This window comes from Cyprinus carpio, chromosome B3 (genome assembly GCF_018340385.1).
Source record: "Cyprinus carpio isolate SPL01 chromosome B3, ASM1834038v1, whole genome shotgun sequence".
Taxonomy (NCBI): Eukaryota; Metazoa; Chordata; class Actinopteri; order Cypriniformes; family Cyprinidae; genus Cyprinus; species Cyprinus carpio.
Window position 1 is genome coordinate 10,707,826 of NC_056599.1, and position 15,227 is coordinate 10,723,052.

At 33.8% G+C, this 15,227-nt stretch overlaps 1 protein-coding gene across 1 annotated transcript; it reads right to left on the reverse strand.

Annotated features, from left to right (window-relative positions):
- Positions 1–4,090: 4,090 nt before the first annotated feature.
- On the reverse strand, positions 4,091–8,629 carry LOC109072662 (tetraspanin-10-like). Its single transcript, XM_042721463.1, has 3 exons — positions 8,328–8,629; positions 5,787–6,407; positions 4,091–4,908 (listed from the first exon to the last, which is right to left on the reverse strand). The coding sequence occupies exons 1-3, from the start codon at positions 8,417–8,419 to the stop codon at positions 4,578–4,580; spliced, it is 1,044 nt and encodes a 347-aa protein (XP_042577397.1). The 5' UTR covers positions 8,420–8,629; the 3' UTR covers positions 4,091–4,577.
- Between the last annotated feature and the right edge of the window lie 6,598 nt (positions 8,630–15,227).

Below are 15,227 nucleotides of genomic sequence, written 5' to 3' on the forward strand. Positions count from 1 at the left end.
TCACTTGTGATACTTTCACTTGTGGTTCTACACTTACGGTCCTACACTTAGACATGTGCCGGTATTCGGTAATGCGATATATCACGGTAATGAATATGCATGATATTGTTATGTGGGCACTTCTAAATACCGTGAATAATTATATATTACAAATTATTCAGAATTTGGAATGCATTGTAAGAATACTATTCCCATCAACTGGTCAAAATGCACAACACTGCTGTATGCTGCTTGAAAGACTGCTCTGATGTAAACAAGCACGCATGAGAAGCACATGGAGGAACACGTGAGAGACGCGCTGAATAAAAGCACATTCACTCTCTGACAGCAGATGGCGCTAAACTGCAGAAAATGCAGCCTTTACTCTGGAAACCCCATAAATAAAGCAGCTGCACTACTTTTTAAAACATATTTAAATAGCCATTCAGATTTGTGTATTCGCTATGGTGTTCATCACAGTGCCAAATACTTAAATATATATATATATATATTTTTCATTTTAATCATATATATATATATAATATATACTAATTAATATATATATATATATATATATATATATATAATACTCATTTTAATCTGGACTGCAAACATGCCCTAGATATTGTTTGAAAGTGTTTTGATTCCTTATTGTTCAATCACACTTTACATTAGGCTTCATTAGTTAACATTAGTTTTTTAAAGTAGTGCAAAACTGCCAATGAAAAATTCCTCTGAACATTCATTATCTTAGGTATTTTCCAATATTTAATAACACGTTGTTAAAATCAAAAGTTGCAACTGTGTTGTTTAATGAGCTAACATGAACTAAGACTTTTATTTTTTAGCAGATTAATAACTTCTGTAGCAAATGTAGCTATTGCTCAGTGTGAATGTTAATGCATTAACTAAGGTTAACTAATGAGGTCTTTCTTATTTTTTGTTATAAGAAAAAAGTTATTTAATACTGTATTATGACCACTTTTTTTTTTAAACTAAATTTCATTACCGTGATAATACCGTATACTGTGATAAAAGCATGAGCAATTAATTGCATCAGGAAAATTTGATACCGGCATATCCCTACCTACACTTATTAAAATGTTTAAATCAATTAAACAAAATTAAAAACACAAATTCCTGATCTAAATTAACCAAACACTGTTTGTCTAATCTAATATTGCATGAACTATGGAAAACAAACAGGATTAATCTCATGCATGCATCTGTACATGTGAATGTTGCATCCTGTTACCTGTTTCCTTTTAGGTGGCTGGTGACAGCTAGATTGTTTTAGAAAGAGGAAGGACCATCATGTGCAGGTTTAATCATCTTATGATGCTCAGAACTATATAAGAGCTGACGGGAAAGTGTGTGTTGACAGAGAGCCGCATCCTGACCATCTCGACACACGTAGAGACAGAAACAGAACACCGGCAGGTGAGTACATTTGTTTAGAAAGAACAGAACATGTAGGATGGAAATTATTTGTAATGTTTTGTAATATAGTTCCAGTTATGCCTAAAGGTTGTACTTGTTTAATATGAATTATATATGTTTGCATAGGCTATATTAATATATGGTGTGTGTCAACAGTTATAAACGATAAAGCTGTAATAATCGTTCTAATTATATAACAATAACAAGTTCACATTTCAGATATAACAATAACGGCACAGGGGAACTTACTAGAATAACTTTAAGAGCGATTATTATTATTATTATTATTATTATTATTTCAGATGATGAATCCAGCCAATCAGAATCCACTCCATTTTTTAAAGAGCGCAAGCTAAAATGGCATTTAAAGCTTATAACCGTTGGTGTGAACTCTAATATTATAGGCCTATATCTTAGTTAATTGTTCTTGGTGTGAACGGGTCGTTAATGAACTTGAGGATAATTGATTTCATTCATCTACTAAAAATCACCAAAACAACAGCTGATTAAAAACATTAAGCAAAAATTCTGAATATTTAGTCAAGAGAAAAAATGCTGCAGCATTTGAGATGCAGATAGACACTTTCTTTTGCATCTAATGCAAGACATTTAGATATTTAAAGTGTGTCTTAAGTGTCCAAATCTGTTTCAGGCCACTGTCCCAGCTGCAAAAGAGAAAATGTGTTTTGAACACATTTCCTGCATTACTGAACAGTAAACGAGCATTGAACTCTTGTGTGTTTTATCTGCTAATAGGAAGAGTTTGACTACATGCACGTTCTGCTTATTGTGCACTGACCTTCATATAATAAGATTAATTGAGAAACCCTCTTGACAGCAGATTACAGGTGGCTTGATCACTGTAAAAGGGATTAAAGGAACCTCCTTTGTTATCATATGTCTGCACACTGGGATTTAATTATTATTATTTTTGATTATCATAAAAAAATGGATCATAATAATAGGTTTTTGATTAATCTTTATTAATCTTTAGTGAAAATGCAATGCAACTGCAATATATTGCATTGCATTTCCCCTAAATATTAACAAAAGATTAATAGTCTCATCCCAACAATCTCTCACAGATCATCGTCAATTCAGTGCGCAGTGCTTGCTATCGTTCTTGTGAATATGGATGTCTCCAAGCCTAAAGCAAGCAGCAAGGTTGCCACACGGGCCACAGCGCCAGGCAGTCCCCATAAGGGCCCGCCCAAGTCCAAACAGAGGTCAACACGGCAATTCAAGAGCAAACCGCCCAAAAAGGGTGTCATTGGGTACAAATAGTTTTTATGCTTTTATTATTTATTTATTTGGATCTTTTATGGATATGCATGTTGCATCTGTGCTAATGTCAATGTTGTTATTCTTAGATCTGGTGAAGAAATTGCTGGAATGGAGGGATTGGGAACTGGAATGTACAATTTTTAGTCAAAACAATATTATTAAATACTCCTCATTATATATTTAAGTCATCTGAAATTATGTGTAATCATATTTTTCTCTCTCACAGATTTTAACGTGATCTGTCCGTGGGAGGCGTACAGTCATCTGGAGTTACATGAGCTGGCCCAGTATGGCATTATATGAGGTCACTTCCTGTTCCCACTGAACAACATCCTGCACCCCATCAGTTAATATTAATATTCATACCAGAAATCATGTTTGGTTAGTTTTGTTTTTACACTTATAACAGGCAGTATAATATTCATACAGAAATATCTTGGTTGATGTGTTGGTTAGTTTTTGTATGGGTTGCCAAATCTTGTAACCAAATACAGAAAAACTGTAAAACAATCGGCAAAAAAACGGTAATGAAAAACTGGATGTTAGTTAATCTACAACGCACACTCTTCAAATTAATAATGCTGTAGAAAAGCTAAGATTCGAATGTCATTTCAAGTACTCCACAAGCAGAAGTTTATATTAATATATAGGAAGGTGCACAAAGTCATCATGGTGACCAATGTTAAACAATTCAATAACCTTTTTAAACTTACTCTGTGATTATTTTACTTTAAATGGTATGTGTTATTTCTAGTATTGTCATATTGGCTTTTACAGTTTTGCATATAGGGCATTGTTAACCTATTAACACGTGTTTTTTTAGAATTTGTACTTCCATTTTTTATAATCCTGCAAATGTTAATTTCAGTGTACTCTACTTGTAAGGTAGCATGAGTTTTAGTGTCGATTTTTTCCAGTTTGTTTGTTTGTTTGTTCTTTTGGATGTTTGTGTTTTCATTTTGTCAAGTTGCAAATGTTAAAAATGAGTTTGGATTCTGTGGGGTCTCAGTGTCTGCCCATAGCACTAGTACTGGGAGCAGCTCTCTGTGAGAGCTCGGCACAGGCACAGTTTATTGGTCTTATGATGCTGGAGAGCCATACAAGAATGAGTCCGACTCGTTCCCGGCAGCACAGAAAAGGTTTGGACATAAAATAAAGTCTGATTATTTTCATACTTTCAGGCTGTCTGAGTGGTTTCTCAACCTCTGGTCAAATAGAAACTGAAACATTATGCAGTCGGTAAACTTGAAAGTAAGATGTGGTTTTAATACAAGTATCAAAACAAAACAAAAAAAACTAACACTTCACAAATTCAATACAATAAAATAATCATAAATATTCACAAATACAAACAAACCAAACACAAACAGAATCATAAATGTAAGATTATTTCATTAAATCAAACCACACTTAAACACATTTTAAATGTTTTGTATTGTACAAAATAAACACCCATTCTCAAATACTTTCACACTTAGGCCTACGTTTGACGTTAACTATTAATATGTTAACTTTTCCTAGATAGTTATTTTGGCGAACAGTTTCATCTACATGACGGAAATTGATAAGGTTCACTATAGCGCTCCTATTGTTGCATTATATATTGCGGTTGAAGTGTGCAAATATTGTACTTTTTACCAGCTTGACCCACTAAAAATAGATATTTAATGAAAACATTTACAAACAATGAAAACCAATTAAATCCTTGTAATGCCTTTAAGATTTTACATGCTATCATGAAATTCCTGGACTGTTTGTCTTCAGAATAAACAACTTAACATCTCCAGATGTCAAATGCAATGAATTCATTAAATACAGGCTGGTTCAAAATCCCCATGGCACAGTATCCTGTTATTGGAAACATCTGAATCCATTCATTGCAGTGACTGTAAGTACACATCATGCTGAGCTCTGCTCCACCGTATCTTCTGCAGCAGACGGGCCGTTATGAACAGAGTGAGTATCTGGACCCCCAGCACAATGATGACTACCGTAACAATCACTCCACTGTGCTGCTCGATCCAACGCCAGATGCTGCCCAGACAGCCGCCCAGGAAGATCACGCTCTGAGCCGAGAACTCGTCCAGCTGTTGGGCACCGACTCCACACTGGGTGTTCCACACTGTCCCGTTCTCTAGAGGGTCTATACAGCATGAGGGGGGCACTCCGCACGCCTGGACCCCTGGAGCCGAACAGTTGAAATACCTGTGCCAGAGAAACGGATACCAGTGAGACTCATTCAAACAAGTATGACATGATGCTTTTTGAGTTAAGGGTAACTAAAGTGTGTGATTTATTATTGCAAAACATTAAACATTTTTACAAAAATAAGTACATTTGTGAGTGATAATTAATGGAATTAGTGTTGGGATGTATGCTTAGACATTGCTGCATGGTTTCTAAGGTGTTCTGACTGGTGTTTAGCATGTTGTTGTGTGGTTTCTAGGTGTTTGTTTACTAGCCAAAGCTAAAAGAGTTCATGCAAAACTTGCTGTCATGCTAGGATGTTGCCATGCCATTGCTAAGAGGTGCTGAGTGTTTTTAGTGCATTTCCATGCCACTTTTGCATTATTATTATTATTATTATTATTATTATTATTATTATTATTATTATTATTATTAATTATAACAATAAAAGAAAATGATTTAATTCATGATTAATTTTTACTCCCACAGTTCCTTAAGGAACCTCCAGTTTGGAAAACCCTGGATTAAGATAAGATTTTTCGCTAAAATAGAAAAATGACACACTTCACCTTTAAACTCAGTCGAATAGAGCCATTATTTGTCTATAAATGGTGTCTAAATCTAAACTGGGATTGCAAAATGGGGGTGATTGTGCGATAAAATGAAATATATTGGAAAGCACTAAAGGGACAATTATACGAAAAATCTGAATAGGATCAAAAACAACAAGCAGGCCAAACTATGAGTCCAAATTCCACTGGTAAGCATTTAATACTAGAGAGGCTCTTCATTACAAATTAGGTTATATAATCCTTGTATTTAACTTTGGACTACTTCAGTGTTGGAAATTCATGAAATTGCTCATGATGTCAGCCCCTCTCTCGATTTCCACTCACACGTTGATTTCCCAGTCTCTGTAGGTATCAGCCCCGCAGCACTGCAGGCCCGTCTGGATCTCATCAGTGATGAACCTCAGGTCCAGGTCGTCCTGGTACCGCACCATAGCGGCCAACATGCCCGAGCGCAAGTACTCCACGATCTGACCCTGCAGGCTGTACAACACAACCGCCACCAGAACCTGTGCCACCACCAGGAACAAGACTGCAGCTGAGAAGATCTGAAGCAGACACATGTTCTCCCGCAGTGCCCCCACGCATCCCATCAGGCTCAGCAGGGCCAGAACGAGACCCAGGAAGCAGAAGAGCAGCATGGGGTCCGTCCCGATACTGCTGATCTTCTCCTGAGCGAAGGACTCTTTGTTGATCAGGCCCCAGAGGCCCACGACCAGCGTGACCAGACCAAGAAGAGTGAAGAGCAGGTTACTCGTGACCAGGAGATACTTGAAGATGTAGTCACTCCAGCTGAGCGGACTGAGTGCTTGTGAGGTGAAGACGTTCCTTGATGAAGCGGTTGACTCTTCATGGCTGGATAAAGTCGAGCTCGTCTGACTTCCTGAACTGTCGTGCGTTCCCAGATACGAGACAGATGAGGCACCTTCTGCATTTCTTATAACTCCCGATGGTAATAAGTAGAAAGTTCATGAATTTGGTCAGTTGAGCAAGGGGGCGTGAGTCAGGATGTACACCAGAATCCCGCAGTTGCTGGGCCAGATGCACGTGCGGCTTGGACACGGCGTGGCATTTCGGTCAGGTTTAATGGGTGACTCGTAGACAGCCTGGCACATTTAAGATAAATGATAAATAGCTTCGTAAAGTAATAGAGTCATAATAATAGATTAATCAGAAGTATATGTTATATGGTCGGAGGGGGGTGAAAAGGATCAACATTTTAAAAAAATGAACTAAATGGCGGACCTAAAAACTAGGTCAAGTCATTATAAAAATACAAATTAAAGTGTTCTAACAGAAAGGCAAGTTCGTTTGCTAATATATTAAAAAAATACAAACAAAAAGCAATACGTAGACAATTCATGTCAGCAAGCCGTAGAAAATGCGCGATCTAATATAATCAATCTAGGGTTCATAACACGCAACAGGGTAAGAAGAATATAATAATAATTATTGGTTATTACAGAAAGAGACAGATAGTACTAACGCTAAACCTTATAGTAAAGATTAGGATTGAATAGAAGAAAGAAAGAAGGTAAGAGCATACCAATAATGATGATGATTGTTATAATTATTATCATTAATAATAATGGGGAAGTCGTGGCCTAGTGCTTAAAGAGTTTGACTCCTAACCCTAAGGTTGTGGGTTTGAGTCTCAGGCCAGCAATACCACGACTGAGGTGCTCTTGAGCAAGGCACTGAACCCCCAACTGCTCCCCGGGCGCCGCAGGATAAATAGCTGCCCACTGCTCCGGGTGTTTTTTCACAGTGTGTGTGTGTGTGTGTTCACGGTGTGTGTGTCTTCACAGTGTGTGTGTGTGTGGTGGTTGTGGTGTGTTGGTGTGTGTGTGTGTGCACTTTGGATGGGTTAAATGCAGAGCACAAATTCTGAGTATGGGTCACCATATTTGGCTGTATGTCACGTCACTTAAATTATTTCCAAATAAGTTGATAAAACACTCTTGGCCAAATACATTTAGACCAAGAGTTTGGGCCAAATTTACTAAACATTTTAAATAATAATATTAATATTTTTTGAATAAGATCACATATAAAATAAAATAAACATTGAAAAAAATATTAGATGAAAATAAAATTTAAAATAAACAAAAATTAGAAATGTTGTTCAGAACTATAACTGAAAAAATTTAAAACATTTTTTTAAATTTAAATAAAATAAATTAAAATTAAATAGAAATGGGGTTTTCAGAAAATGAAAAAAATAATAAAACCACAAAGAACACTACAATAAGGGTTAATAACGCTATTATTATAATAATAATTATTATTATTATAATTATAAAAGGTCAACAATATGAATTATTGTAATAATAATAAATTATAATTAAATAATAATAAAATAAAGATAACCTAATAAGAATCGTATCAGCAGAAATAATTGTGATCATTGTTATTATTATTAATAGTAATCATTTTAAATCATTATCATGAATTATTTCAAAATAAGTTAATAAAACACTCTAGGTCAATTGAATACATTTAATAAATTCAAATTTATTAAACATATTAAGAAGTAACAATAATAATAAATTTTGAGGAGTAATAATAATAATAATAATACATATTATTATTATTATTATTATTGTTATTATTATTATTAAAATTACTACTACTTAAAATGTTCAAGTAATTTAGACATGTTGCTCAAATAAACAGAAAGAAGTTTTCACAGAATTGGATTGTAAACAATGCAGTGAGGTTTGTGCTAATAAACAACACTATTAACATTTTCCATATTAACACACGTTGTCTGTCTGTTAATGAGATTATTACTTCAACTACAAGTAGAATCAACTGACAAATTTAGCCAGTAGAAATTCTAAGTAAACTGTAAGAAACCACTCTACCTTTGAAATAAGAGGCTTGTTCTCTCCATTCTGGAAATGATTCCTCCGCTCCCAGAAAAAGAGAAATCTACCAAAAGACGGAAACCGCCCCATACCTCCCAAATACCGGGAGTGGACTCTCTCTGTGCTCCAGACTGTCAGGGAGGGATGCTGGTCGACTGAAGGGCTAAAGAAGAAGGGAGTGAATCACAATGAGAGCAGGCCATGGAACGGCATTCCAGCATCATGTGAGAGTCACAGTACTGCGGATTAGCAGGTCAGGGTTTGAACCGGCCCCGAGGCTCAACCAGACAGTGTGCAGCTCACAGGAAAGACTAAAGCATTAGCGAGATCCTTCACTGCTTCACCACTCAGACACAATAAAGTCTACGCATTAGTTTATAGTCACAGGAACAGTTTTGTTATTGTTAACTACAACACTTCAATTTTGTTTTAGTTTATTTAAATAAAAAAAAGAACAATGTTTTTGTTTTTGTAATTACGTTAAAAAAATGAAAGAAAAATAGGAGAAAATTAACATTTAAAAAACTTAGAAATTAGCATTGCATTCAATATTTCTCTTAATTTAATAAATGAAACAAAATAAAATAAATTACAAACATTGCTTAAAGTAAAATAAATAAAAGGGAAATAAAGTAAAATGATAAAATAACATATAAATAAAATAAAATATGAAAAAATATAAAATATAAATATTTAAAAATATTTAGCAATATTATAGAAATATTGCCTTCACAACTAACTGAAATTAAAATTGAAATAAAAATAAATTAAAGCTAAATAGAAATGTCTTTTTATGGAAAATAGCTACATAAAAAAATTCTAGAAATGTCTTAATTTAATGCCTCGAGCAAAAATTAAATCACATGGGTTAGAAATTACATGAATAATATGAAAACATAAATTGTTAATATATTTTACTATGATTATATTTGTAACAGATGTATTCCTTGAGACTAGTATTACAGCAAACCACAGTGTAAAATACTATCCTTCAGTGACTTTCAATAAAAACCTGTGGAAAATGGCAGTAAACTAGCTCTTCACTGAAAAAGGGAAACTTGCTGCTACTGAAAACATTCGCAGTCCTCTGGAATTAAACGAAACATAAAATAAGCGTGATGTATGCATACATCTCATGGTGATTTTCCCTGTGGTTGTGCAGATGTGCTCGCTGTGAGGCGTTCTCCAGGCTCTGGATCCTCTCCTGACCTTGGCCTCGGCTCTGCGTTTTGAAGAGGAGAGCACAGCTCAGCACAGTAGGTATTCCAGGAATGAACGGAGCAGATTTTTCCTTCTCGAAGCTCCATCCACAGCCAAATCATCTCACAACACCTGACTCCAAAAATATTACTCACACAGACACTGCTGTCTGTGCAAACTCCATAAAACTCTTCCTTTGCTATCTCTGGAGGCTTACTGATGCTCCCGCATGTTTGCATGAGAAACGTGTGCACTGCTCTCTTCAGTCTTACATTTGTGTTATCCAAGTTGGTTAGTAGAGATGTCCTGATTAATTAATTCATCACTATTACTGTTATTCATAGTGTTAGTTCTGATCTGAACTGGATCTAAAGATCAGTTGGCGACAAATTTACGAAACAGTTTGTGTATGTGTATGTAGTGTACAGTATATTATTATAAAATATTGTTATTTCTAATAATAAAACTAATTATCAATAATATGGTTTATAATCTTTATAATATATAATCATTAGTGTAGCACCAAAAATAATGTTAGGAGAAATAAGAAGTTATTGTTGTTTTTGTTGTTGTTTCCAAATTTAGGACAAATTTACTAAACCTTTTCAGTGCAATAATAGTTTTATTATTGTTGTTGTTGTTGTTATATCAATAATGAAACAAATGATCAATAATATGAATATTTATTATAAATATTATAATATGTCATAATTCGTGTCATCATAATCATTATTATAAGTTAGTGTTATTATTATTATTATAATAATATAAATTATTATTTCCAAATGAATGCCCCAGGGAGTTAACAACATTATTATTACTACTAATAATAAAAAAAAATATAAAAATATTATAATATAATAAAAAATAATAATAATATAATAAATATTATTATTACAATAGTAATAATAATAATCATCATTCTGATTATTAAAAATGGTATTTACTACTTATTAGTAGTAGTAGTAGAAGTATTACTAGTATTATTAGTATTGTTCAGAAATTAATTAGCACTCTTTGGTCAGTTGAATTCCCTTTGGACAATGTGGGCCAAATTTACTAAAAGGTTTCAGTGCATTAAAAATAATAATCATAATAATAATAATAATAACCAGCTGAATCTAGAGATAATAGAGAAGTGTTTGCAAACTTTTGCTTAGCAAACCATCTATGAAAATAATGGAGGATCTGAACTGTAGTCTATATATATATATATATATATATCGCTCCTCAAAATGTATTATTCTTTCTCTTGACATTTTGCCGCTCAGTACAAATTGATAATCATTCAGACAGAAAAACTGCTAGTCTGGTATTTTTGTGGAAATCTATGATTTTTCCTCCATTGTTATGTTGATAAATGAAATGCACCTGTTAAATCTGGCGATGGGTTGACAGTTGTGTGCCAATCTGAACACGTCAACAAAGATTCTGTGGCGCAGGCCGTAAATTTATAAAAACATATGCATCACTTCAGCTCTGCAGTTGCTTTGATGCTTATTTTGAACTAGGAAAGTTTCACATAATAAATTAGACACTATCTATAGAGCCAGACACAATAAAGAAATGTAAATATGAAATTCAGTAAAGGTGTCTAAAGTTTATGATTCCTCTTTCCATGAAAATGTAATGTCATTTTTCACCAGCTTGCCACATTTCCCTTCACCAGAAATATTCTCTAATTGAAGCACGCAAGTTATTTATTTATATATTTTTTAAAGAGACTTAATTTATGATGTGATAAAATTGAAGATGATGACTGAGAAATCACATGTTCAGATAATAAAACCACCTGCTACATGACTTACGCTCTTATAGAGTGAAAAACCATGTCCAGTGAAACTGGTTATCATCACCGCTAATAGGAACCAATGAGTCATGCTGAAAAACTGATGAAATCAGGCCATGCTCTCTGTGTTTTCTCTAGGTTGTCCTTGTTCTCCTAGAGATGTGGCATTTCAGGGTGAACATACGTCCTTTTTTTCCCCCTGACATGTCTAAACTGCCTAAAATGTCCATGTGTTGTCTTTGGTTTTTCTATTGTTTTCATACTTGCTGAAGGTAGAGACTGAAAAGTAGTTTGACCAATAGCATGCAGGCATTGTAGATAATTGACCAATCGTGGTGTGTAAGACAGCGGGATCTGAAAACGGTCAAAGCAATGCAAAGATGTGCACGTATAGTATATAAGGGCTGTAAAGATCAAGTCAGTAGGAAAAGCAAACCAAGAACCAGACATTTTAGGCAATTTAGAAATCCCAGCCAGGACATGTCTGTGAAAACCATGACGTAATTTATTTATTATCATTTTGTCATTTAATTGAAAATAATTATGTTTTTTATTGCCATTTCTTAAATAAAACAGTTAGATAGGCTATATTGTTACTAAATTAAACTCTAAAGCCCTACATTGTTTCAACACAGTCACAGTAAGTTTATAATTTATATACTTATAATTTGAATAAATGAATTCTGCCAGTGTCTCTTGGTTTCATTTTAACTTAGCATTATAATTGTGGGGAAAAAACGTAATAACCCATGACGTTTCTTTTCAAAACATTGCTGAAGTGTCCAAAAATGTACAGTCACTATTCTTGTATGCTGTGCCAAAAATAATATTTTTTTCTAAAACAAAATTGATTACTATGGTTTTCCCCCCATAACAGATTTGAGCTTAAATACAAGTAGAAACAATGAATTACTGTTAAAGACTTACTTCTGTTTGAACCATGTGGTCAATTTTATTATGTCACTGCCTTAAATGTGATGTTTGAAAGATGAAGTCATTGATTTTATATATTTTATATTCTTTAGATTTTATATTCGTTTATAATGATACTGCAATTAAATAGGAAGCTTGAAAGACTAAGTCATAGAATTGAACTTAATATGCCTTAATATGATGTTAGAAAGGCCAAGTCATTGTTTTATGATTGTTTTTTATGATGTTTTTTATGATGTTATATGATATGTTGTTTTATTAGGTATAATCATTTAAAATGTTTATAAAATTAATAAAAAATGTATTCATTATCCATTGTTATCATTTTTGTATTTTTTTTTCAGGACTGGTTACCGTCGCAGCTGCAGCTCTGTGTAATCAGAGAATGGCACAAGGCGAGAAAGAGAGCGAGAAATCGTTAATAAACAGAGCGAGTGGGCCAGATTTTTCATTCTGGCACCCGGGGCTCAGTATGGTGTCATTATTTCCATAAGTCCACGCTGGCCTGATCTGCAGAGCGCTGCTGGCCGGGCCTGTGCATTGCATCAGAGCTTATGGCTGTTGATTAGTCCAGGACTTGAGCCCAGATTCAGGATCCAGAGGTTCAGCTGGGTCAGAGGTGGAGCATTATCCTGTCTTCTGCTTTTACCCTTATCATTTGGACAGTGGTCTGCAATTGCTGGGCAACATATTTGACTTCAACTACAATAGCAGATTGTTTTTGGAGTTTACAAATATCAAGAATTAAGAATCAGAGCACACAAATAAAAGTTACCCTCACCTAAAATGGAATAAGCATTAATCTCGTGCTTCCTTTCTATTCCCATTTGTGCTTCCTTTGTGGCTTTGTTGTCAGACTTTTTCACGTAAAAGTGCATCCATGCGCTGTACTGATGCCCTTTGCCCAGACAGGTTGAGACCGCCGGGAGGAATTTATAACCAGAATGTCCACAATGTTACATAAGCCCATAATGTTTGAAAGTGAATTTCATGAAAACATGTCCAGGGCATATTTCACCTCAAACTTAAGAAAGAAACATTTAAATACATTTTGCATGCACAAAATAAAGCACAAACACTTCCATTAAACATACTAAGTAACTAACTATTTATTTATTTATTCACACACACAGGCATGGATTTTATGCATGCATGTATGCATTTAGGCCATTTATTAAGCAGAAAGCCAAGACTTCCATCAAACTATTTATTTATTTATTTTACACTTATGCATTTATTTATTTATTTATTTATTTACATAGCCTATGTATTTTTGCATTTATGTATGCATGCATACAATTGCTCATTTATTAATTTATGTATGCATGCGTGCATATTATTCTCGCTGCTGATTGATTATTTATGTAACTAAATTATATTTACATTATAAAATTAAATATATCCATCTTAATATTTGGTCACTGGCAAAACATTCACTATAATATACTGAAATGTTTTGAGATTTATGTTGCTTGCAAGCAAATTTGTAGTCTTCAAAGGAGAAAGATCCATTTTTTCCCTTGTTTTTTATTCACCCCATGATGCAATTTAAGCTCATCTATAACAATAAAACTACACAGTTTTCATAAACCTCATTCTTTTGTTGCAGAAGTTCTGCATTCCTGACTGGAGGGCATCCAGTTATTTTCCTGGACTCAATCAGTCCAGAAGACGCTATTCTCTCCTGCACTCTCACAATCTCACAATGTTTTCGATTGGATTAGCAGTGCTTGTTTGTTTATAGAGGATCTCTTTTCAACACATGTGGAAATTCAACTCTACCTCTCACTTTCTGTTTTATAAATTTCTCAAGTACAACCTTGGATGAATCTGAGGGGGTTTCATTTCACCTTCAATCATGTTTGTTTTAGTATGGCATTAGGCTCACTGTGTGCACAAATACTTGTCTTTTGATAGTTCTTTGGCCAAATTTATGAGATTAAATGTTTGGTTTGGGGGAAACCTGAAAGCTTCATTGCACTCTTGTTCAGTTTATGTAATTTGTAATAGCTGTGGGATTTGTGGACACCACTTTGACAGCCGTATGTGATCTGCATCATGAATCTTATTCTCTTTTCTGGTCCATATGTTGCAAAGTTCATTTTATCTGTCTATAATACTTTGCTCGTCCAGCCAAAATGACTCAGTCACAGAAGCTTTTTTGAAGAGTTTGAGGATATTTCCATGTGTTTGCGCAATAGTGATACCTTTCAATAAAGAGGAGACACTATTAATGTATTTTAGGATTATTATTCCTTATGCATTATTTAAGATTATTATTCCATTCCAAACTTTAGGAAAAAAATCTTTGTGAGTTGTGAGATACGTATATACTCAAATTGCCAGATATACTGTATTGTGAAATATAATTTCAGAATTTCAAAATACCTACCCAAATTGTGAGATATAAATGCACAATTCTGGCTTTTCTTTCAAAGTTCTGAGAAAAAAAAGTATAATTGCAATATATATACTAAAATATTAAGATATACACTCACAATTGAGCGATATACTCAGATTGTGAGATAATTCACAATTCGGAGAAGAAAAGTTGCATATATCTTTTTAATGCCAAATAAAGTAATAAATTAAAATAAAGTAAAGATTTTGAGATATATATACGATATAAGTTTTGAGTAAAAAATAAAGTAATAAATAGTAACTCAAAATAAAGTGTAGTAAATGCCAAACCCATAAAATTCGTAATTTAACCCATCCGAAGTTAAAATAAAGTAAAGCACACCGGAGCAGTGGGCAGATATATATACGATATTGAACTACATGCACAAACCCACAATTCCTGAAAACTCACAAACCCTTCACAATAATCTTTTAAATTTTTTAGCAATTCTGGGAAAAGTCACGATTACTTTTATTTTTATTATTTATTTAAATTATTCATTATTTATTTATTGTAAAAAAAACTCAGAATAATAATTCAAGATGATAAAACAAAGCTCAAAATTTTGTGAGTAA